Source organism: Tauraco erythrolophus, chromosome 17 (genome assembly GCF_009769465.1).
Source record: "Tauraco erythrolophus isolate bTauEry1 chromosome 17, bTauEry1.pri, whole genome shotgun sequence".
In the NCBI taxonomy this organism is placed as follows: domain Eukaryota; kingdom Metazoa; phylum Chordata; class Aves; order Musophagiformes; family Musophagidae; genus Tauraco; species Tauraco erythrolophus.
Window position 1 is genome coordinate 14,391,518 of NC_141481.1, and position 25,060 is coordinate 14,416,577.

A 25,060-nucleotide genomic window follows, 5' to 3' on the forward strand; every position below is an offset into this window, starting at 1 on the left:
CCGGTCCCGGTGCGCGGGGCCGCCCCTCCCGGAGCGGACAGCCCCGGGGCCCAGCCCCGTCCCGCGCCCCCCGCGGCGTTACCGCTGAGCGTCCCCCCCGCCAAGACTACCGCTCCCAGCATCCCTTGCGGCGCGGCTGCCGTTTCCTGGGCGGGGCGGTGCGGCCCGCACTCTCTCATTGGGCGCTATAAGAATGGACGAGGCCGTAGGCCAATCGTCGCGGCGCGCTGCTGAGCTCCGCCGGGCCGCCCTGCGGAGGCCGCCCAATGAGAGGCGGCGTGGGGCGGGCCTTAGGGGTGGTGGCGGCAGCAGCAGGGGCGGCGGGCGACGGAACCTCGCTCCGCGGGCCCGGCCCTCCATGGCGGCGGCTGCTCGCGACTCTCTCTCTGCCGCCGGCCTCGACGAGGCGGACGAGGCGGTCCGGGGCACGTGCGAGGACGCGTCCGTCTGCAAACGGTAGCGGCGCCCCCGGGCGGGAGCAGCGGTGGGGCGGGGTGGGGTGAAGTGGACCGGGCCGGGCCGTGGGGCGGCGCTGGCAGGGGCGAGGGCAGGCGGAGCGGGTGGGGAGGCTGGGCTGGAGGAGACGGGAGAGAGCCCCTCTGTTCGCGGGTGCCGCCCCGCCGAGCGGTGCTGTCGTGCCCGGCGGTGCCGGTGCCCTCGGTGTGTACCGAGCCCGAGGGGCGGCCCGGGGCCCAGCCGGCCGGGGGAGCACACAGAGCTGTGCCCCAAGCTGAGCTGTTGGCGGGAGGATGAACCTCAAACCGTGGTCAGGGTTCGCCTTTGGAAGGGCGGGTGTTGGCTCTGGAGGTGCTTTTTCACTTGACTGGCAGCTTCAGCCCTCGGCTCTGCCATCAGCTTTCCTGCTCCTGATTAACCCCTGCCCAATTTCCAGCTTTACAGGACAGCTTACAGTGATAGCTAGAATTATCCTGCCTGGTAGTGGGAATCAGAAATTTCAGTGATGCTCCATATCTCAGAAAAAAAAAACTTCTTAATATTGTTCAGAATTCTTTACTTCACCCCCTCTGGAGGGTGGGTGCTGGGAGGGTGCTGAGTTTTGCTGCCCATGGGCATGAGTTTAACTTCTGTGATTGTTGGCTTTTTGTTCTCTCCTGTGTTATTCGTGTAGCAGCAAATTGTTGGGTGGTTGGGTTTGGTTTTGAGGGTTTACCTTTTCCAAATCAGTTGTGAAACTGGTAAGTGCTATTAGAACAGAGCAGCACTGCTGTCAGTGTTAAAGTGATGTGCAGAAGCTCTGGAATAAGTGCAAATAGCTCGGAGCATAAGGATGTCTGGAAGTAAGGCGTGCTTTGTGTGCAGTCTGAGGAACTTTACACAGACAATTCCTCTGGTTGCTGGGTCCTTGAGGAGGAAAGATTCGAGATTAGGGTCTTCCCTTGCAGAAGTCCATCAAACAGTGCAGAGACCATTAAAAAGGTCCATGTTTAATATGGCAAGAGGCAGCGTTCTTTACTAGATTTTATATAACTCCTTAATTGACACAGTTCCATGCATTCAGCAGGGTTTTTAAACCTTGGCTGCATGTACACACCCAGGTCAGAGACTGACCCTTTCAGCCTGTGTATCTTTCAGAGTAAATCTTGGTAGTTTTATTTTATAATTCTCTTTTTTTTTCCTCCACTGGGCAGGTTTGCTGTAAGTGTTGGCTACTGGAAGGACCCTTACATCCAGTATTTTGTGAGACAAGCCAAAGAGAGAAAAGCACCTGAAATCAACAGAGGCAAGTTGGCACATAAATCTGAATAGAGACAATGCTAATGTGTTCTTAATTGGTCTTGAGGAACACCTGACAAAACCTGTGTATACTGGGTATTATGGACTGGAGGAAATGAGTAAAAGAATCAGACAAGTTTTCTTCATGGTAATAGTTCCATACTGTGTCTGATCTTTTAAATATTACTCTTCACATCAGAACTCTTACCCCTTGCTTTCTGTATTCTGAATGGAATGTGTCCATGTGCTTCAGCATGCAGTAATCTCGACAGAGCAATCAGAAATGTGGATTTGACCCAGGACAGCAGGATGTATCACCTCTGCTCTCTGCAAAAGTGTGCACACCAGCTAGAATTGTTCTGCTCAGTTGGAGGTGAAACCTGACTACAACTTTTATTTACCCAAGGAATCCTGCTTTATCAGTGCCTCAGATTTTGTTAGTAATAAAAAAATTCCCAGAACCCCTTAGGTATCTTAAAAAGAGTGCATTATTCTTCCTAAGAAACACCACTTTTCAAACAGAGTTTAAAAATTTTTGCAAACTAAGTTTGCGAAGCTACCTAAAAACCTTATTGAGTGTTAAACATCAAGTATTGTGTGAAAACAATAATGAAAAATAACCTTTTGTTGTTGTTGTTAACAGGCTATTACGCTCGTGTTCACGGAGTCAGTTATCTGATTACAGCCTTCCTGAAGAAGACAGGATGCAACTGCCAAATCGTGAATCTTGGTGCTGGCATGGACACCCTGTTCTGGAGGTTGAAGGTAAGGGCGTTGGAAGTGCTCTTGTGCCAGGGCGTGTTGGTGCTGCCTTCTGTGGCACAACGTGGAGCTGTGCAGCGAGGCTGAGTGCTGCCCTGCCTCGCTTCTCAGCTTGCTTAGAATTGGTTTTGGCAGCTTTAAACCTCGGGACGGGGGAGAGGCTGCGGGTTTTTACCAAAAAGTGTGACACGAAGCTGACCTCTAGTGGGCTTTCAGGACTGGAGTGTGAACTCCACGTTTTGCTGGCTTCCTTAAGCCTGAAAATTTCATTTTTTTACCCTGTGTTAAAACAGGAACGAGATAAAGTACAGGGTTGTGCAGGCTTTGTTTGCATGTTTCTAAATTATTTATATAAATGCGAGTTTGTATATAAAAATATGTATGTCTGTTTATATGCATGTATGTAATTCACAAAACTTGAAATTATTCAGATATTACATGATGGTATTATTCAGAGAGAACCCAGTTCTAAACCATCTTGTCTTCTCATCAGCATTTACATTTGTAAATTTGACTTCTAGAAGAAAGCCTAAGGAGCCAATCACGTCATGCTTGTCACAGTTCATTGTATTTCAGTTGGTGGAAGAGGAAAAATAATGACTTTTTTCGGAGATGCGAAGCTTTTTGCCTGCCTGCATTCCTATGGAATCTATGTCAATACACACTTTTATTAACTTTCCTGTAACAGGGATTTTAAAAGCTAAAGTGGGGCCTGTAATTCCAATTCTTCCTCCTCATAAGGAGCAGGTGTGGTGTAATTAAAACAGGTGGTGGGACTCAGTTAACCAAGCCCTTCAGTGTTCTGACTACTGATTTAATCTACTGTTGAGAAATTCGGGAGGCTGACAAGCTAGAACTGGCAGCACGTATCCATCACAAAAGGATTGCTCCACAGGGAGAAACTTGGTGCAGCTTATTTATCAGGGTGCCAGATAGGGACAACCTGAAATGAAGAGGTTTTCCCCATTTTCATAGTAGAGGAATACTGACGCACTTGTAGTGTGGCCATGGGTTTGAGGACAAATTGTGGAATGTGGTTGCTTTCTGGGTAAACCTGTGCAAAATGTTCCCGATTCCTTTCTTAGAAGAATAGACCGAAGATGCATGCTAAATGTTGTACCAGTTTAGATACTGGTAATATATTGTAGGAACACGTGTTTCAGTGACTTGCTGTCTAAATGAAATGCTAAATAATTTCCTTAATGCTCAGAGGAATGTCTAATGTCTCTCAGCTTGTTTTGTTTTGGTTTTTTAAGCTGTGGGACATTAAGTTACACTACTGTTACAAATGCCAGTGTAAACTAAACCAAAGCTGTTTGGGACTTAAGGTTGTATCTTGTTGTCATGTGCATGTGAAACTTCAATGTCCCTAATTGTAGAGTCTTACTCCAATTCTCAGGATGAAAATCTTCTCCCTAGAAAATATTTTGAAGTGGATTTTCCGATGATAGTTGCAAGAAAAATACATAATATCAAGTAAGTGTAACACCTATGTTTAGCTATGTGAAACTGAATGTAATTCAGCAAAATGTCATGAATTGCAAGCTGCAATTATTTCATCTCTCTTCTGAGAAGCTCGTCATGCTCTGGGATGCAGAATAAAGGTTTCATTATGCAGGCAAGTCGTACCTGTGACTCTGCAGCCACTATTCCAAACCGAAGAAGCTGATATGTGGAAGCTTTAGGGAGGCAAGCAGACTTTATTCTTAATTATGTAAAATATAATGGGCAAGGGAAGCCTCATGATGATTAAAGGCTGTTAAATCTTCTCCTACTATTGAAGACAGCAGCAAATTCCCAGACCTGCATGCTCGGTTAGAGAGGTAGGGTAGCTGGCACTATATAGGAGTGTTCTGTTTGAATGAATACACTTAGGATGTATGGAGGGTACTCGAAGAGAGTGTCTGGATTGCTCTTGAGAGGTTGCTTCAAAGCTTAAGACTTATTGGGTATAAAACTCGACTGCAACTTATTACCGAGTCTTAACTTGCAAACGTTTTTATTTCCAGTAGAGGGCAGAGGTATTCTCTTGTCGGTTTTCAACACATACACATATATATGTTAAAAAAAAAAAAATTGTAAGCACACTGTTAAACAAGTTGAACTGCTCAGAGATGCTTCTTCCTTCTTCCCACAGATCAAAGCCTCCCCTGTCAAAACCAATTATGGAATCCCATTCAGGGGACTCTCTTCTAATAGGTGAGTCATCTTAAAAATAAGTCAGCACTGTACTGCAGCACTTTTAAAACTTTTCTGATCATTTTGTTCTGCTATGTGGGCAGGCTTTTAATATTTGAAATGCTGTTTGGACAGAGAATTGGGAGGGAGAAGAGGCTTTTTTCTTCTCTTACAGACTCCTGCCCATTTGTTCTGTGTCATGTTAGAAACGTCTTCCCTTGAAGTGGTTTTATTCTGCCAGAAAGTTGTTGAGTTTTTTTCTTTTTCTCTTGTATGTAGCTTAAGTTATGCTTTCTTTTCTGTCGCAGAAGAGGAAAAATGCTACTGGTAGTCATGTATACTGGATTAAAATACCTGTTGAGTGTTTTCCTCTATCTTCTTTCTGCCTCATGAAGAGGGCAAGCCTTTACATTTAGCGGAGTCTTCACGGAAAAAATGCATCCTGCAAAGTCTGTTCTCAGGAGCCAGTGCTGTTTGTTACATTTCAGTATTAAGAGGATATTAGATCCAGGTGGTGTGGTGTGGTTGTACTGTCTTGGCTTATAGCCTCATTTTGCTGGTGTCAGGATTCTAATTTGGAAACCTCTCTGCTTGGGGAAAAAAACCCTGGGTTCTGGTGAGTGATGTTTTCAGTGCCTGAGTAGCAGACACTGTGCTATAGTAGCTGCTTTGGGCCCTTTAGGAGGAACAGCAGTTACCTGCCTCTACGATACCAACTCGCTTGTGTTAGCAGTTGTGACCCTAAACCCGAGCTAGCAGTGTTTTCTGTGGGTCTGGAGGGCTTGAACGGGCCCTCCAGAGGGTGAGGAAGGGTACAGAGCGTGAGGAGGTGTGCTTGTGCTGCCGGGGGCAAGGTGTAGGTGCTTTACCCCAAGGCTCTTCTGATGCTCTAACTTGGATCAGAGTACTGCCACACGCTGATTTGACTGTGCGTATTTGTGCATATTAGGCACGTTTTATTTCTCCATGTTATAGGGTCTTAACTTGCCAACCTTTTAGATGTCATTTGAATGGCAGGATTCTCCATTGTACATTCAGGTTGCAAAGGATGAAGGCCCCATCTCAGGAAAAGGGCTCTTGAGTACTGCTGTGTTTCAGCTAGGAGACCTTTGTGTAATGTAACTTGTACACAGTGACATGTGCTGGGTAAGCACTGTTAAATACACATTCACACCAGGTCGATGGGAAGGATTTCGTAGTGTTTGTGTTACTGAACAGCTCTAGATACGTCTAGTACAGCAAAACAACTGCCAAACTATCAAATTGCAGTGGTGTATTGTAATCAAAAGCTACTAATTAGCAAGTCACAGCAGTCAACAGCAATTAAAGTGTCACTGTTTGGATGTATTGGAGTGGCTTATTTCTCTAAAGCTGTTTCTCTCGTGCTTTCTCAGTGCTGGGTTTTAAATACCTTCGAGTAGCACTGTTACAGTAACCAGGCTGATGTAGGCCCTACTACACTGGGATCTGTGGGGTGTAGCGTGGTGTCCAGGTACACTTGGAGATGCTGGAAGTCTGTTGTGCAATCTCAGTTTTAACTGGCACTCAATAACCACGGTCAGTTCATGTGAAATCCGTGTGGGAACTCTCACTTAAGGACATATCAATGGGACTGCTGCATGTGGAAGTGCCACCAGGAGAGGGTGTGGACTAAATAGACAAATCAAGCAGTCAGATGAATGGAGATTTCTTACAGATCTAAAGGAACTTGGCAAGGAATTCGCTCAGCTACTAACTGGTGTGTACCCTCTCGTTTTAAAACTGTCTTAGTACCTGAGAACTGGAAGGTGGCTGTGACTCAAATGGGCTCCGGGAGAAATCCAGGGAACTACAAGCCAGTAGGACTGATGTCTCTACTGGACAAATTAGTAGAAACTCTAACAGACAGACTTAGTGGAACACAGGAATAATAGAATGTGTTGAGAGAGAGCCAACATGGCTTTTGGAAAGGTAAGTTATGCCTCTCAAACCTGTTGGAGTTCTCCGTAGAAGCCAACCGACGTGTTGGAAAAGGACATTTTTAAAAAGTATTGAATTTAAAAAATGTGTTTTGAGAGTGTCCCTTTCCGAAGTGTGCCCAAGAAACTGTGTGGTGGTTGTGGGGGAAAGGAATGGTTCTCATGGATAAAGAGCTGGGGACGGACGGTAGGCATATGTTGTTCATTTTTGCTACGGAGCGAGATGGAGTTGTGTGCTCAAGGATATGTTGTTGTTCAACACTAAGAAATGATTGGGAAAATAGAGTGACTAGTAAGTGGCAGCTTGTTGGCAAGTCCAGACTCTTCAGAGTGGTAAAGAACTGTAGAAGAATCTTGTGAAATTAGTGACTTGGTGATAAATTTGATGCAGATTAGGAGAAAGTGACGCACATGGGTGGGAAAAGTAGTTTGTGCCTCACACGTGAATGGTAGGCTGCTGGCTGATGGTTGCTGCCTGCAAACAAGATCTGGATATTATAATGCATAGATGTATGAAAAAACTGGCTCAGTAACGGTCCAGAAATCCAAATCAAATTTAAGAATTCTTAGAAAAAAAATAGAAAACAACATAGGTGCCAGTATTAGTGGTACGTATTTGCCCTCTTTTTGTCTTTTCCCTAGGTAGCTGCTGTTGGCATCTGAGAGAGGCAGGATACCCTACCAGGGGGACCTTTGGTCTGCCCAATACAGCCGTTAGACTGATGCAATGTTCTGGGAATACCATGTGTCATAGGGAGCGTAGCGGGGCATAATGAAGCAGCGTTTCCAGGTAGGGAAATGTTACTCATTTTTGTGGTTTTTAGGGTGGGGATATGGACCAGGATTTTAGAACCTCGGGAAGGGAGGTTGTCCTATCCTGTCCCCCCCAAATCAGTCCCCCCCTGCTGTCTCATATATGCCAGGAATAATATGTTTAGATGCTTTGGAATTTAATTTCTGAGTTGTTGTAATATCGATTGACATGACTCTCGTTCTCTTACTGCTTTTCTTTTCACATGAAATGTTTTCATTTCATGAAACTAGCGCTAATAGACAACTCGATGGGTTTCAGGGCAACACCTGCTTTCTCCTTGCCCTTTAGATAAAGCAATGCCAGAATAGCTTGCAATTCAAGTATAGATATTTGTGGCCTCTGCCCTTGCATGCAGCAAGATGACACTCATCATTGAACAGCTTTGTGGTTTGCCAGGGAACGTCAGATCTCCAGGGGAAAGCAGTGAATTTGTGCAGTAATTTGACATTGCTGCAGCAGTATCAGGTTAAATTGTTCTCCAAGTTCCATGGCACTGTCTGGTTTATGATGCAGTTGTCAGTGTTGGGAAGTTGGCACTCCACCTTTGCCACCTTGCAAGTGCAAATTACACTTTTAAATAAACCGTTACCTTTCAGTGCCACTCATAGACTTCCTGCCCCTGTCTAGTTGAGCTTTGGGAGTTGATTGCTTTAACTTCCTTTTCCCTGCGTTTCCAAACTTGCTTGTGACTCAGTGCAAACATCAAGCGTGTTGCCATCTGGGTGACTTGTGTGCCTTGCCTTGGGGGTGATCCTGCACTTGCAAGACAAACTAAATTTCTTTGTGAGGCCTAACCCTGTTCTGATGTTGTAGTTCACAAACATCCTGCATGAGACCCATGCCCTGTCGTGCCTGTGAGCCTCCAGAATAGTTTGTATGGGCTGGTTGGTTGTAAAGCTGCCAAAGATACCTTAGGATGGAAATCCTAATGAAATCAGTTTGAGTCGATAGTATCCTGCATGCTGTCTCTTGGAAAACCTCCAGGAAATTGTTTCACTAATCTGAGAAGAGAGTAAGAAAAGAAAACTGAACTCTTCTAGCAGAGGAGACACTGCACTTGGTGCGCCCGTGGTCCTGCAGTGCTGCTTCCGCAGACGAATGAAGGCAGCGGGCAAGTGCCGGGGGCCACCGTAAACCAGGGCGTTTACTTGCTGGTAGCACGTTTCTGTAAAGAAAAAAATATTGCAGTGAGGTCAAAAGGCACTTATGAGCAACTCCTGCTGCTATTCCGTTACTGCGTTGATGTCTGATTTGAACCACTGGAATTGTTACTTCTGTGCCAAAAGTCATGGAAAATGTACGTACAAGTGGTATGATCGGAGTAAAACGTTCTCCATTGCTTTGTGCGTGGGTAACAGGCGTACACCTGGGCTGAGGGAGCCTGCCTTGGGTAGGTGGGGTGGGATGGAGTGATGGGGCTCGTTTTCTTTCTCTCCTTCACTCTCCCCTCCCTTGTATTTCTCAAACGAAATCTGAATCTGGTATTTCTCAAACTTTCGTTCCAGACAAGTACAGGAGAGAAACTTTGTACGTAACTGAGTGTGAGCATCACACGGAAAACCATCAGGCAGCCCCGTGCTCTAGAAAAGAACATCGTGACCAAACAGCTTTGCTAAAAACCAACGTGAAGTATTGGCCCTTGGGTAGGAATTAGCGCTTGGAATATGGGATTTCATTTTCGGTGGGTTAAGCCACCAAATGCTGCTGGCTATGCCAGCACTAGGGCAGTTGGCATGAGTCACAAAAAAGTGGCCCTCTTTATTTGAAAGCTGCCACTGCCTTGTGTGGTAGGGCAGTGTGGGTGGTGTTCTCTGGCCCAGCCAGGAGAGAAGGCAGCAGGGCTCCTGGCAGTGGGGGAGATCCGATGGGGTGTGCAGGGCTCTTGGCTGTGGGGAGCTCACTGGGGCAGACACCTTCAGAAGAGTGGGATTGCAGTAAGAAAAAAAAAAAAAGTAGGGTTTTTTAACACCAAAAAATGATTCAGTTAAAAGAAACTTTTTGTTCCTAAGAAGAAGTCAATGGAGAGCGTGTGACTGTGCTACCAAGCTGGAACTTGCTTTTTCTCCATCAGCTGCCCTGTAGATAGGCAGGTGGTGGAAGTACATTGGCACCGACGCTGCTCAGTCAGGGTGGCAGTATATTTGCAAATCTTCATACTTAGAGCATCAAACTCTGCAATAAAGTAGAAATTGGTGCCAGACCATGAACTAGCAGCACATTATTTTCTGGGGTGTTTATGGCCATACTTCGACTTTTTAGCCTCCAGGCTGGGAAAAATGGCAATTCCAGCTGTCATCAGCTGCCATTGCCTCGCAATGAGTGAGTGTCTGCTGCCTAAGTGTGAAGTGATGGAGCAGTTGTCAGGCTGATTTTGAAACCTTGGAGTTGTTTGCCTAGCTAAGTATGATCTCTTCATCCCTTTGAATTTATATATAAAAGGATTTTTTGATGCCACATATAGGCCAAAGGTGGAAGCTAGCAGACAGTCTTACAAGGAAGTTTAGAAGAGGCTTAGCTTAAACTCTTTCCTCTTGTGTTTTTTTTTTCCTTTTGCCTCTCTTTGCATTTCAAAATTGACTAGTGTGAATTTCATGTTTTTCCCTAAGGTTTCCTTCAAGATAAGAGTATTGATGATAAACGTTGAAATATATGAATCATGGAGATATTTAATGAGGTGCTCTCAGATAGGGTTAAAATGTACAATTTTCAGCAATTGTATCAGCTTGTGTATAACGTGTGTGCAGCTCTGCCTTGGTACTGTCTGTGGTTGTTTGCCAACAGCCATCAATGGAGAGTGGAGGGAAGTTGGCAGGGAAATGTGTGGAGGAACAAGTACATTCTGTTTGAATGGACCACAGAAGGAGAAGCAGGCAGCCTGGGTACTGGAAATGGAAGTAAAGTGGTTGTGTTTGGAGTGGAAGGCTTTTGAAGAGAGGAAGACAATCCATTCCTCACCAGCTTCCTTGGCCTCTGAAAAGTTTCTGTTGCAAAGTCCTGTATTAAGGCATTAAGTGTACTTGGCTTTAAGGTTTAAAGAGTATTTCCACTGAGCCAAAGCACCCTTAAAGAAACCTTCTAGATTGGTGTTTGAGGTGGTTTTCCAGGAGATAACTTGGCCTCACCAGGCTGTGTGGCCACGTGGCTGTTGATTTTCAGTTGTCCACAGCCCACATCTCCAAAACCAGCTGGGCTGGGCTGCCCTGAGGATCGCCCAGGTGCTTCCTTTGGCCATCCCCTCTCCCACCATGTCAAGGCATAACAGAAATTCTGTGGGGTTTGTTCATGTGTATCCAGGCTTATTAAAAACAACATTAGTAATTTTGGCTGCTGAAATTGGAACCGTTTTGAAGGACGGTTTTCTAATCTAAAGTTTGAGAGGTTTTGCTCTTTCCTGCTCTTCAGTGATAAAAATGCTTGAATCAACATGATGTGAGCAGGAGACATTCACTTCCACCTCTGAAGTGTGTGTACTACTCCCATTACTAGATCACTTAAAAGTTTTGTAGTTTATTTCTGTTACAATTAACACACCACGATGTCCAAGTCAATGAACGTGGACAAGAAGACGAGATTCACTTCACACTAATTGTGGTGACTGATGCTGACTGTGCTGCATCTCTGGGCAGCAAACCAGTCACCATCGAAATACCTTCCTGTGTGTGGTGGGGTGGTTTGTGTGGCTTTTTTGGATGCCATTATCATGGCCTTGATATAATAACTTAAATAGAAGGATGTGGGAAGTAGTAAAGCTATTACAGAACATGCACATGGAAAAAAGCCTTGACTCAAAATGTTGAATCATTTGCTGCACAACTTTTTTTTTTTTGTTCTTTTTTTCCTTGTAACTCTCTGCATGAACTGTTCTGGTTTCTGGAAAGACAGCTATTGTCACTTGCTAGTGCCGTTTTCAAACAGTTGGTCACTTGAAAACTAAGCAGAGGTACATCTTCCAGAATGTTTGAAGCACTGGTTAATTTAATAAATTGCCTTTCCCCACCTCCCCCCATTTTTTTTTTTCCCCTCTCCTGAAATGGAAAACCCTTTTCATCCTGTCTCCTTAGCCACTTGGCTTCTTCTTCTCTCTTCACCCAGCTCTTGACATCTGCTCCCGTGCTACCATTCCAGGAGCTGTGTCTGTCTGCAGCAGGATTCAAAATGGCCAGATACCGACTGGCCGTTACACCACCACTTCAAACTCTCACTCGGGGCTTTTTCACTGCTTAGCTTATTTTACTGCCTGCTCTGTCACACTCGTGTGGTAAGAAGGGAAAATTCTGTGCTATTCTGTCCTAATGCCTTCGCTCGAGTCGAGCTGCGGTGTGAAAGAGCAATCTGATACGTTCCTGCAGAACTTCACCTCTGCAGGTGGGTTTGATATGGCCCTTGGGAGATGCTTTCTGTGGGGCCTGGGCTCATCTGGTAGAATTGATTGCAACTGGTTGTCAGAATTATTGACAGCAAGATGCTCATGTTGCTGCTGGTGTCCTTACAGGTCTGCTGGTATGGCAGAGTGTCTTCTGACTTCACTATTAGTTCCTCCTTCGTGTTGGAAAGCACATGCAGGAGCTTGTTGCCTGTTGTATCCCAGAATGAGTATTTGCTTCTCAGAATACCTCTTCTAATTTGACTCCATGTTTAAATACCATTACCAGGTCATATGAAAAGGCTAAACGGTAACTTTTTTTGCCCCCCAAATCTGCATCTGATACTCATATATGATATAGTTATATGTTTTATTAGTTTATATAGCTGTATCTATTGTTAATATTTGGAACATTGTTACTGTTAAATTAGTTTTTCAGAAATTGATGTTTGGGGTCTTTTTGTGTACTTTGTTATGGACATAGGTTGGGTCATCTAAAAAGACTCTACAAACAAAAGAGAAGAACCCTGCCTTTAATCTTCACGTTTTTTTCTTCTCTCTGCATTCCTTGAAACCATGGTAACAGATGGGCTAGCCTGTCTGCATTATAGTGGCTGTGGAGTGAAAGATTAGGCTTATTGCAGTGTCTGATGCTAATATATCACCCTGTAAACCACAACAACCAGGTCTAAGGGAAATGTATGTTTTAAAAAGAAGAGTTTGCTGTTAATTGTTAGGTATAACAGAACAAACTTTGACTTAAAATTCGTATGTGATGTATATATGTTTTTTTAAAAAAAGTTTATAATTTCAATATCTCTCTTATTTGTAACCATTAGTCTCAAAATTTTAAACTTGCAGATTCTCACAGCCTAGACTCCAGTCGATATTCCATAGTAGGAGCAGATCTCCGTTTCTCATCAGATCTGGAGGAAAAGCTAAAGAAACATAACCTGGATATACAGTAAGATTATTTTTTTTTAATTATTTTTTTGATGAGGGCTTGTGGAAAGTTACTGGTGAGAGTAAAGTCAGGCTTGGGCATACAGTATCTGCATCCAGTGCTCATTATGCTATTTCCATGGTTACCTTTTTCTGAGCCCTTTTGCAGAAGGAATTGTTCAGACACCTCATGCAGCCTCACTGAGCCGAGCAGCCTGGCATTACCTCTGAAGCCAGGTTGTTCCTCGGGTAGTCTGTTCTGCAAACGGCCTTTTCGTCCTTCCCGAGAAGATCAAACATCACAGAAGTATTTGCTTCTTGTCCTTAAGATGCTGGGGGGAAGGAAGTCTGGCTTTCTGTTAATGTGTTCCTGGTGGGTGGTTCTCTTTGGGGTATAGATGCCTTGGCACAAGTCAGAGCTCTGGTCGCAGAGCAGGCAGCTGTAATTCCTTCTCGCCTTCCCCGTCCCTTGCCCTGGAGGGGACGAGTCCGCCCCATTTTCTGCCTCAGAGCTGATACCAGTTTTCTTTCTCTACTTCACGAATTTGACTCTTCTAGAAATCTCTTGATTACCCCTTGCTTGAATTTGCTTGGAATTTATTGAATAGAATCATCAGTTATTCAAGGGGAATCTCTAAACTAGACATGTATCAAAATGTCATAAATTGCTTTTTTAAGAGTGGGTTCAATTGCTTTTAGTTTTAATGCTGACTGATGGGCAGTACCTAGATCAGTGAGCATCTTCCACTCCTCTTGTAATGACTGTATGAGTCAAGATTTCTGGGAGCTTAGCTGCTAAAATGAAGAATAATTCTGTCAACGTTAAATTATTTCAGCGTTTTATCTTTGTAATTATTTTCTATAGCCTCCACTTAAAACCCCTATTGTTCCTTAGACCTTTTCATAAAATGATTGCCGTGGAGTCCTTGGAGAACTTAGCTCTGGAAGCTAATATCTGGCATTTTATTGTTCAAGTGTTAGGCTTCTGGAGGGGGCAGGATTTAAGTTTTTAGAGTGGATGATGGACATACCTTTCAAATATAAGATGTATAAATAGCGGCTATCTGGCTGGGTGGGAGAGAGCATATGGGTAAGCAGAATGCATCAAATTGGCATTTAAATCTTTACACTTCCATCTTCTGAAATCTTGCCTTGCTTGCCTACATCGCTGCTCCTTGTGGAATTTCTCCTGCTTCTAGTGACTTTTCTTTTTCCTGTTCATTCTAGCAATTAAAAGAAAACTCCATAATTCTAAGGAAAATTACCCGTGCAGATGACTATTCTTGGGTTTTTGTGGATGGAGGGGGAAGAGGCAATGTGCAAGCTATAGATTTCATGTTGTTAAATGACAATATGTGAAGCATATTTTACAGATATTGAACAAATTTGTCTAATTAAAATTCTTCTTAGAACTTTTTTAAAGAGAAAACATTTTTTTTCCAGTTTGTATTTTATTCCTAATTTTACTAATCTTTAAAACAGTGTGGATTGTATATATAGGATACAAGTCTTATGCAAAATTAATTTTATTATGCACTTCAGTTCGTGCTGTCACAGTTCAGAGAAGACTCACAGACTGCACGTTCTTCTGTGTTCATAGCATGGCTGACTTAGGGCAGATTGTTTCCCAATATCTCAGTTTTGTAACCATGGGAGTCCCCGGTCGACTGCCAGAAAACCCAGTTCTAGTCAACTTCATGAAGGGATTTCATTCAGTCTTAAATGTCTAATTCATAAAAAGGGTAGGTCTTTTAGGAATTTTTGGGGACATGCAATTGCTTGCTAATAATTCTTTATGGATTTTTCTTGTTCTTTTACTAGAAACAGTTCTCTTGTTTGTTTTTTTGTTTGTTTTAAAGTTTGCCAACGCTTCTGGTAGCGGAGTGTGTACTGGTTTACATGACACCACAGCAATCTGCAGATCTTTTAAAGTGGGCAGCAAGCACTTTTCCAGTGGCGATGTTTATAAATTACGAGCAGGTAAAACAAAAATGGCATTTTTAGACCTGCATTATTGTCGTAAAAATTGCTCTCAGAGGTGGGAGTTCTGCTTGTAAAATAAGTGGGCCATATCCTTTTGTATAGACAGCACTTTCTGCTGAATTTCTTTAGCGACGTGTTTTATTTGGTAGGTCTGTTAGCTCATTGTGAAGAATATGTAGCTGTTCTGAAAGACAATTGCTGGACTATATTGAGCAAAAAGAACTGAGACTTAATCCATATGTGGAGAAAACCATAGAATATTGGTTTAGGTAAGACAGAGGAAAAAGAAATGATGCTGAATGTTGGATATGAGTGTATAACATCACATAATAGCCTCTCTGTGTTCTTCGGTGAAGTGGAGCAAAAATCTCATCAGCACGAGCTTAGCTTCTCTGTATGGAAGTAAATGCTGCCTCAGGGAAACTGGGTGGCTCCAGGAATTAGTAACAGGATCTTCCAAGCTGTAAGTCACCTCTTGGGAGCGGAACCAAGTTGCTGACAACTTGAATGAGTTTCCAGTGCCCGGTTCAGCGTCCCTGTGTCTGCAAAGGCAGTAGCATTGTCGCCACTAAACTGGCTCTCAGCTTGTGAGGTAGCTGAGGAGGTTGTGGCAGTGGGAAAGGAGACTTGGTGTAAGAATATGTGAAACTTTAACGTTATCCTGTACGTTTTATGACACAGACACTTCAAGAGTTTAACCAAGTTACTGCTTTTCACTGCGATTACGTTCTTTTCGGAAGGGGGAACACTTTTGTCTCATTCTCTACCTGAGGTGAATATGACGGACCGGTTTGGACAGATCATGATTGAGAACTTGCAGAGACGACAGTGCAACCTGGCTGGAGTGGAAGTTTGCAGATCCTTGGACTCTCAGGTAAAGGGGCATGGAGCTCTGGGTGTGTTTGATATCGAACTTAATGAATCTGTCTGCAAGTTCTGCCTCTGTGTGTGCACTGTAAGGCTCAGAGCAGTGACCAAAGCAGGTTTGAGTGGGCAGCTGCTGCCTACTGAAACCCTTTGCTGTCCATGTGACTGTGATTCCCTGTTAGCAGTGCCGTGGTTGCTGGTATCACTTAGTTTTGGTAGTTGTAGAAAAACTGCGGTAGATCAGAGCACAGCTCCACCTCTCCCACTGTCCTGTCTGTGCAGAGGTTAGCAGCAGGTGCTCGGAAAAAGAGTCTAAGAGCTCTTCAAAGAACAGGTCAAGCAGATGGCCTACGAAATCCTTAGGGGGAAAAACTGTTCTCTGGTATTTTTCCTCCAGTCGTCTGAAAACTGTGCTGCTTGTTTATTTTACAGAGAGAACGATTGCTGTTAAATGGCTGGGAAACTGCACGTGCCATTGATATGATGAAAGTGTACAGCTTTTTGCCACAAGCTGATGTCAAAAGGTATTACTGATAGCTTGCTTGCAGCCAAAAGTCATCTTCAGGTGCTATTTCCAAGGTAGTTGACATCAATAGATAGTATGGGATCCCCCAGTATAACAGAGAGAAGGCCATGTGCAGATGCTAGCTAGGTAGACAGAATGTGTCTGAGTCTGAAGCTCTGCAGAGCCTTAAGGATAATGCCTGGAGCAACATTAATGATCCAGAGGATTATTGCTGCCAGAAGTAGACTGGCAGTGGTGGTGATGTATTTAGGTGCGATATAAAGCATCTGATGACAGAAATTTGCAGATAAAAGATGCTACAGAAATGCTGTGTTGAGTTTTTACAGTACTGAAGATGTTTCTTGTGAACATCCAGCCTCCACAACACTAGATGGGTGGAGTGGAATCCAAAAATACACTCAGAACAGGCAGCCACTTTTCAAGTCCCCAAGGGAGGTGACGTGCAGGTGTTTGCTCCAGTCTTGTAAGCCTACGTAAGATTACTTATCCATTTGCTTTTTTACTGCAAGTAGGTGGAAAATGGCCAGTCCTGTTCTCTCCATTCTTCCTTGGCAGCATGTTTAGGTAGTGAACCAGGTCAGTAATTTGGTGCTATGACCTATTGTAGTATGCAAGCAAAGAGGGGAGAGGTGTGCCCAACAGTGTGGTCTGACGCTTCTCAACAGACTGATGCATCTTCCATTCACACCATGTTCATGAGCTGCACTGCTGGGTCTGCAGACAGAGCTTAGTACACGGAGGTTATAACTAAAGGCTGTTATAACAGTCAGTAATCTGCATGGATTTTGTTACATTTTTTGCATTAAAGAAAAGCTAAAATGGGGAAACTGTTTTTAATGAGTAACTTAGGTGTATAATATGAAGTGTGAGTTGCTGTGAGTCATTCATTAACTACAGTTTGAATTAGTCGAACAAGTTAACTTGGTCAAAAGAAGTATTCACATATGGGGATTTCTCAACCCGTGGAACTGAACAGGTGAGGCTGAAAATCATAGGTTGTTTAAATAGGAACGATGACTGTGATTGTACCATATGGCACTGGTGGCGAGACATAGCTTGTACTTTTTTTGCAGCATTTTTGACTACCTTAGATCTGTTCAGCTCCTGCAACTTGTTCCAAATGCCAAGGAATAGGTTACATAAACTCTGTCCTTCAGTACCAGTGAGGTAAATAATGCTCTCTATTTAGAAAAATCTTTACAAAAGTGTTCTTCTGCAGCACTTACACATCTGTGAGTGTATTTAGGAACTTTTGCCTCTTTTGATCCTCAGTAGCAGCCCTTCCAAATATTTAGCATGGCAAATAAACACTGATATTCAAGTAATCTAGAGTGAGAGAGAATAGTGTGCCAGGTTAAACTTTTTACAGCAAGCACAGCTTGGGAGGAGTTCTCTCATTTGTTTGGCGAAAGACATTCAAAGATCTTGCTTTAAGAATCCTAAGTAGGAACCGTTTTAGGAAAAAAATCCTCAGATCTTACATGTACCATTTGGTTTGTGCTTCATCATGAGCTCATGTGGGAGAGTTGTTAGAAGCTGCACTGGTGTACCCATCACTCTTCCAAGGCATAATGTGGACTTGTGATTGTCTGGAGAAAATACTATCTTCAACTGTTCGCTGTAATGCTTTCATAAAGATAAATCTCCTTCCATTAGGCTGTACTGTTGTGTCTACTTAAATCCGGCAAGACCAGGTACGTGCAGTAAAGGGCTTTAGAAGAGAAATACTGGTATTTGTGAGAAGTTACACAGAGTAATCCTGGAACATGAAATTCCAGGGATGAGAAGTTGAAAACATCTTGCGGGTTGCTTATTTCATAGACTGACAACAAAGGCCTAGGAGCAGTGGTGATATCTTCATCATGGACAAATCCCTGTATTAATTTACTGGAAAAGTAGCTGCCTTACTGGCCATAGTTTTCACTTCTATGGGGTGAAGCAGAGTATGTTAAAAACTGTACTGAGACTCCAGCTCGAATCACAATTTTTCTTTTATTCCTACAGGATAGAAGGACTTGAATTCCTAGATGAAAAGGAACTGTTTGAACAACTAATGCAGCACTACTGCATCTGCTGGGCTTCAAAGGACAGCAGTAATCTGGGTAATGTTCTTCCAACATCTAGGAAGCGACCCTTCCCATTGAAATCTTACGTGGAAAGAGTGGGACCATATACACCCGACGTATGATAGCAGTGTCCTGTCTCGGGAGTGGGGTCTGCTTCTCTGTCGTTGTTGGGGCTGTGGACACCTCCCAGGTGGTGTCTCTTGACTGTTTCTCCACAGCCTTTTGAGGGTTTGTATAGGCATCTGAATTGCTCAACAGGAAGCCCGTCCAGTACAGGGGAGTTCGAATTTTTACACTGAAAGAAGCCGTATGGGTTACTTTAAATAACTGCCCGCTTTATACTACCAGTGCTAATTGAGAGGCTTACAAATCTATGCACGTAAAGTGCCATCTGGGCACACGGTATATGAAATCACAGCGTCCTGACAACATAAAAATAAAATTGTATTACTTAGCCCAGTCTTATTCTGCACTGTCCCCATTTGCATCCATCTCAGACTTAAGTTTTCCATGCTTACTTTCTCCTGGGGGAAAAAATTCCCTCTGAAGTTAAGTCTTTTAAATGTTCCTTTTGTTCTTGAAATTCTGTCTGTCCTAGGCTGGAATCTCTTTGAAACAGAGAGGCTTGATTTATGGTTTATGTAGCATTGTGCATGTTGCTGCTGCTTGAGAAATAATAGAATTGGAAGAATTACAGTTCAGGTGAAGGATGGATGTGTACATCTGTTATTTGTCCAAATTAGAAAGACAACTCTATTGTAGACACAGTTTGATCCAACTTCTGCCTGTAATTTCAGAGACTTCACAGAAAACTTCTCTGCCTGCCAATTTATATCTTTTTCCTCCCCTTCTTCTCTGCCCTTCCCCTGCTCCTGACAAAGCAGTATTCAAGAACAAATTTCTTTTGCTGTTCCTTAGCAAACATGAATAGATGGAATCTCTGCTGAAGCTGTGCAGCCAGGCTGAGTAGCAAAAGCATCTGGTAAAACCAGACCTTCAGTACCCTGTTGCTGCAGCAGAGGTGCTGGATTGTGGGATCTGCTGCCCTGAATCCTACAACTTCCATAGTTTTGAGCTGCAGAAATGCACATTTTCTGCTTGATTCCTTGTGGCTAAAAAGCAATGACTGTAATACAGAACTTATTTCCAGAGAAACCAGTGCCAAAAAGTTCACCTATTCATAGTAATCAGTATTCCTGGGATCTCCAGCATTGTTCTTTGCTGTGTTTAGAGAAGAATTTAGGACAATTTTGGGTATTGAGGTTAAGTGATGCAGAATTATCTTAGAAATCAAAAAAGACAAATCTCAAAGGAGATAATCAAATGTCTAATACATGGATATACTTTAATCTAAAGCCATTTTTCTTTATCCAGTATGAATTTGCTGCCCTCACAAATGGTACTTTCCCCAGCTTTCTCTTTTTAACTTCATGAGTGGACCCTTAGTTCATCAGCAACCCCTGTGTTGTTCCTTCTGCCATGAATAACTTCAGTACTCCTTCAGATTGGCTTATTCAAATTAATTGCTGCATCACAGTCCAAAAAGGATTAAAGTACAGATCAACCTGTTTCCTAATTTCCTTTCTTCTCACCAAATCCTTTACATTTAAGTTTAAAAAAAAAAAAAGAAAATTCTCAAAGCATCCTTCTTCCTGTGTCTTAACTGTCCTAACAGTCCTGAAGTACAGGTGGTATAAGAATAAAGCCCTGTTTCTCCCCCCTGCCCTCTTCTCCTTTCAAACAGGTCTTGCCAGCATCACGTTCTAACGGATTTGCTGGTGGGAAGCCCTGGGTCCAGCAGCCCCAGCGACTGCCTCCCGTTTGAGACGCGCCACGGAACCGACGGGACTTTGCATGTGCCACCTTCGGTCCGCGCCTCTGCGTGAGCGGCGCCGGCGCGCAGCGCCACGGGCACTGCTGCTGGCGACTGTCCTGGTGGCTTTTGGTACTTCTGACAAATCTTTTTGTGCCCCTGGTGAGCAATTGTCACGAGGCAGGACTCGCCTCCCGTTCCCAGATACGTCATAACGGACTTGGGAAAGATGTCGGTGATTCCTGTGGAGAAGCTTGCCTTCCTTGGTTGGAAACGGAAAGTAAAGTGTTCTTGGATTGTATGATTTTCCTCTTTGGTCTTTTTGTGGATGTGTAAAACGTGTTTGTGAGAGGAAGCTGGAAAATCGGCGCTGCTGAGCTGCATTAGGGGTATCTCTGCCCAGCGCACGGCTGGTCACGGGGTTTAAGTTCTGTTAATTTTCGTTCTGTGCAGGTTTAGTTTTCACCAGTGTCACCATGTTCAGCTTTCTCCGGGCTTCCCTGTCCCCGCAAGGCTGTGGCTGTGCGAGGTGTGTGCTTGGAGGGGGAGAGTGAAGGAAGGGAGGGGCTGTGATTCTTGTTCAATGATGCACAAGAAACTGGGTGATGTCAAAGCAGACTTTATTTAACTGGGAAGGGCTTAGCTTGCCAGTTCAGTACTGGGATGGTAAAGGTAAGCAAGAAATTAATCTGAATTTGCACTGCTTCTGGTAGTATCTTTACACGAGTTTCTCATTGTTCTTTCTTTCCCCTTAAATGAAACAAACGAAATCCCAACAGCAACAAAAGACCTTACTCTGTTGTTTGAAATTGAATCTTGCAACCTTCCTATGAGAAAAATAATAAATGTTCAGTATTTATAATTTGACTAGTGTCTTGTTCTTTAGAAAATACCTATTTGGTGACTACCTTTTTCCTCTCTCACCAAATGCCTCCCCAAGAGTATTTTTTTTTAAAGCAGTTGCAAGAATAAGCAACTGTTTTCGCACTGTATGTGACTTTGTGCTGTAAGAATACCTGGGTTTGGAAACAGTTGACAGGGCTTGGGCTGGAGATGCGGGGAAGGAGATTATTGAGACGCTGGAAAAAGTAAACAGTTCTTAGAGAAGTGACAGTCCTAATTCCAGAGGAACAGAAGTAGTAAAAAGAAATGGCCTTCCCTTCACTGCCCCCTCTCTCTCCGTGGTTTCAGTCACTGGTAGCCACAAGCCACCTCCTGTGTGCTTGTGTCAAGCTGATTTCTTAGATGACAGAAGTACAATATTTGGTTAATGCTCCGCTCGGTCTGTGCAAAGTGTTCTCAAACCCCCTGCTTCCAAAGGGAAGGGACGGACTGTGCAGTTACGGAAGGAGCTTACAGCCTTTGCTTCCTGGATAACACCACCAAGGGTGCGCTGATGCCTGTGCCTTTTGGGTGTTTGGGCTTCTCTGTGCCCCTCTTCTCTGAAGGGGCATGTGCCAGCTGTGGCTGCAGTAGCACTGACCCTTTCTCTCTGCAGATGCAGGCGGCCAGAAGGGCTTGTCTCATTTTTTTTTTTTTTTTTTCACCTTACCATCCAAGTTCCTCCTTGGAACGCAGCAGCTGTAACCAGAGGCCACAGGGTTTGCTGCTGGGTGGTTTCCCGTGGCAGTTGCCCACTGTCTGGTTTGGGAAGCAGGCTTGCAGATGAGCCTTGGAAGCAGGGGCAGTTAGCCTCCTGCGTTTAACAGCCACAGCTTCTGGGTTTTGCCTTCAGCTCTCACATCGTTATTACTTCAAATTTTTGTGTATTTTTCATTGCCACTGTCTTACCCTAACATGAACCCAAGTTGCTAAATTCAGCAGGGATCTATGAAATTTAGACCTCCGAGTCCTCCAAACTTGCTGCGTAGCTAAACAGAGCATTTATGCCAGAGACCTGGAAGAAGACAAAAGCATCGTGCCTCCTTCCCCATCTTCAGTGTACGGTTTCTCCTGGGTTAACTGGTGTGGCTGTGTTAAAGGTGGATACTCAGCTGGCATAAAGACAAATACCAGTATGCAACTACTTCCTTGGCCTCTGCCCCTTCAGAAGGTCAGTGCAAGAAACTCGCCTCTACAGATCTGCAAGTGACTACTGGAACCTTAGGTTTTGAGTAAAGACAACTCTGATAACCATGAGAAGACCAGAATATCAGGGTCACAAGGGCAAAAGTACGTGGGTAAAACTTCATTTGAAACTGCTGGTGCAGATTTGTGCCTGCAGTCCCTATTCAGAGCATAAAAACTGAAAAGGTTCCTTGTAGCAACGTATGTTTGTCCTGAAATAGGAGCTTGAGAAAAGGTAAAAACTCAAGAATCTCAGTTAGTTTTGCTGTACTTCCAGCATTTTTTTTCCTCCTCTTTTGCTGTTACTGTCAGTTGGAGGAGCAGGTTTTTATTATGGCTGTGCTGTGCGTGAAACCAACCTACGTTTTGATGGAAAGATGAGTCTGATGCTGCTGACTGAGCCATGGTCTAGTAAAAGTTTACTTCTCAGTTCTGCTGACGTGGTTTCCTGCTGCCCAGACAGTTGGTTATTGATATCTAAAGCATGGTCACTCTGGAAATATACCTGGTCCTCATCTTTTTGACTTCTTTGCTAGTCCAGGCCTTGAGCTGTCTGAAATCGTGATAACTTTGTACCCCATCATCTCTTCACTGGTGGCTGGTTTGGACTGGGTTGTTGTTGGGTTTTGGTTTGTTCGTTTGTGGTCTTTGCTGTTGTTCTACATTTAAGGAGAAATAACTTTCTGAAAGAACTGCTGTATTACAGCTGTGTATTTAGTTTGGGATTCTGAGGTGCTTATCTCACCTTCATGCCCCTTCACCCCCCCCCAGCCCTTTTCCGTTACCCAAAGGCTACTTCCCCAAGTGTGAATCCTGGTGAGTCTTTCATTTGGATGCTGCCATCTTCAAACTTTTTTGGACTCCATCAGTACTGCATCGTGCTGTGGACCATTAAGTTGCTTTTCTTGCTTTTAATGAGCATATAGCATACAAGGGCCTCCCACCTACAGATGCTCTGACTCACAGGAGAGCTTGGGTCCTGTGGGGTGTGTGCTGTCTTGCAAACTCATTTGCTACATCGAAGACGTGATGCTATGAAAGCAAGGCTAGAGCTTGGGGACTTGATTGGTTTGTTTCCATTTTGAAGAGACTGTAAGGTGCTCCTGAGACGGACAACAGTCAGTGTTTTACCTCTTCCACCTTCGGAGTGGACTGTAGCACTTGGGGAGCGTGGTTGAGCAAGGACCTGTTGTTCTACCAGCTGGTCCTGTAATTGAGATTCTTTTTGCTTTGGGTGAACTGAGATAATGGGGTTTGATGGGTTTTTTAAATCAGCATAATTGGTGGTTTTGGGGAGCAGGCTTATACCTGCTCTGTCCTCCCAGTGTGCGTTAACCCTATCATAGAGGCGTTTCCATCGTTTGGAAACGAGCCACGTTAAATCCCCATCCCTGCAGATGGCTGGCAGGCAAGCTTGTTGGAGCAAAGCGTGGTGGTAACTGCCGTGCCATCGCTCTCCAGCCACCAGGTTGGATCCCACCGCCCTTCCAGCCTCATAGCATACCTAACTGTTCTTGAATCTTGCTGGTGATGTCTCAAAATTCTCATTCTAGTGTGTATATAAAAGCTAGTTCCTGTTTTCTTGTGTATTCCTAGGGATGCAATTTTCTTCCTTGCTGTTTATGGAGTAAGATCTAATTAATGGATAACTAACCTCTCGCTATTAGAGACTCCTTGGTACGGCTTTGACAGGATATCTGATCCTGCCTGCGGTACTCTTTGATGTTCTGCTCCTTGATCTCTGGCCACAAAGGGCTCCGATCTGACTCGCTGGCATTAGCATTAGCTGCGTTGGATGCTGCACAAGCACCCGGTGAGAGATGATGTCTGTCCTGAAAAACCTCTTGGTTTGAATTAACACACAAAAAATATCTGAGATAGCTGAGTCAAAGGTGCTTAAATGTGAAGATGGGGGAAATGAGACGGTGTGTAGTGTCACAGAGCTGCTCATAGCTCAGTTTGACAGGTTACCTGGCATTTAATATCTCTGTTAGTAAGCATTAGAGATTTAAAAAAAAAAAACACCAACAAACTGAAAGCCCTCTGCAATGCAGGAGTCGTCTTGTGCAGTGACTAATGCTTGCTCTGTGGCAACAAGACTCTCCTGCTGATTTCTTTTGAATAAAATGTACGAATACACAGTAGCATGAAAGCCCCATTTCTACTATCAGTTTAATTTTGGCAAGACTCCCTTGGAGAGCATATGTCTTGAGCCTCTTGTAACGTCTCTTTATGAGTGGGAGCCAAGCTGAGGTCTTACCTGCTCTGGAACAAACTCATCTGTTCCCTTTGAACTGGTTGACATCCCAGATGCAACCACGGAGCTGTTGCATTTTTCATATAAACAGGCTTCGAGGAGATGGTTCTGTGCTTTCTCAGCCCTTTTTGTCGTCTTATTTGTCATAGTTTAATCCTCTCTGTGTTTGGAAATGTCTCCGCTAGCATGAGGCAGATATTGGTGGAATTTCTGCTCATCAGTGTCTATTTTAGGCCCGTGTATAATCTGTTCATCTGAGGGAAGCACCGCAGGACGCGGCAGGAGCAGAGCTGGTGCCGTGGGATGGAAGGCACGATGGTGCCCTGTTCCTCCTTCGTCTGCATGAGTCTGGCTTTCCATCTTGCAGCTGCTCAGCTGAACGGTTCGACAGCCAGGTAGGAGAAGGGAAACCATTGCTGCCAGAACTCTTCGTGAAGAGTCTCTTCTAGCTGGGTTGCCGACAGTGGGGAAGAAAGTAGGTCACCTTGTGCTTCAGGGTTACAGCAGGATCAAAGGAGTTCGTGGTACCTCGGGAGCTCGCGGCGGGAGGCTGGGTGTGGGCAGGCTCGCTCTCATGACTGCGCTGAGATCAATACATCTTTCACCTCCCTTCAGGGAATATTTGGGTTCGGAGAGTGCCTGGTGCTGTTCAAACATTACTTTGCTGGAAAGCCACTAGCTGAAAAGGACTGAGAAACGTTTTCTAGCCAGGAGAGACGGCCTTTGCCTT

General features: G+C 44.2%; 1 protein-coding gene across 1 annotated transcript; it reads left to right on the forward strand.

Moving 5' to 3' along the window:
* Positions 1–358: 358 nt before the first annotated feature.
* Positions 359–19,992, forward strand: LCMT1 (leucine carboxyl methyltransferase 1). Its single transcript, XM_086622616.1, has 11 exons — positions 359–456; positions 1,650–1,741; positions 2,378–2,499; positions 3,896–3,972; positions 4,634–4,695; positions 12,671–12,773; positions 14,611–14,731; positions 15,507–15,608; positions 16,034–16,125; positions 18,132–18,229; positions 19,938–19,992. Exons 1-11 carry the CDS (start codon positions 359–361, stop codon positions 19,958–19,960), a joined length of 990 nt encoding a protein of 329 aa, XP_086478742.1. The 3' UTR covers positions 19,961–19,992.
* The last annotated feature ends 5,068 nt before the right edge of the window (positions 19,993–25,060 follow it).

Bases quoted from the DNA above. Each gene is read 5' to 3' on its own strand.
- LCMT1 (XM_086622616.1), top strand. From the start codon at position 359: ATGGCGGCGGCTGCTCGCGACTCTCTCTCTGCCGCCGGCCTCGACGAG. The intron at 2,500-3,895 runs GTAAGGGCGTTG...TCCAATTCTCAG, and splicing joins CCCTGTTCTGGAGGTTGAAG to GATGAAAATCTTCTCCCTAG. The intron at 3,973-4,633 runs GTAAGTGTAACA...TTCTTCCCACAG, and splicing joins AGAAAAATACATAATATCAA to ATCAAAGCCTCCCCTGTCAA.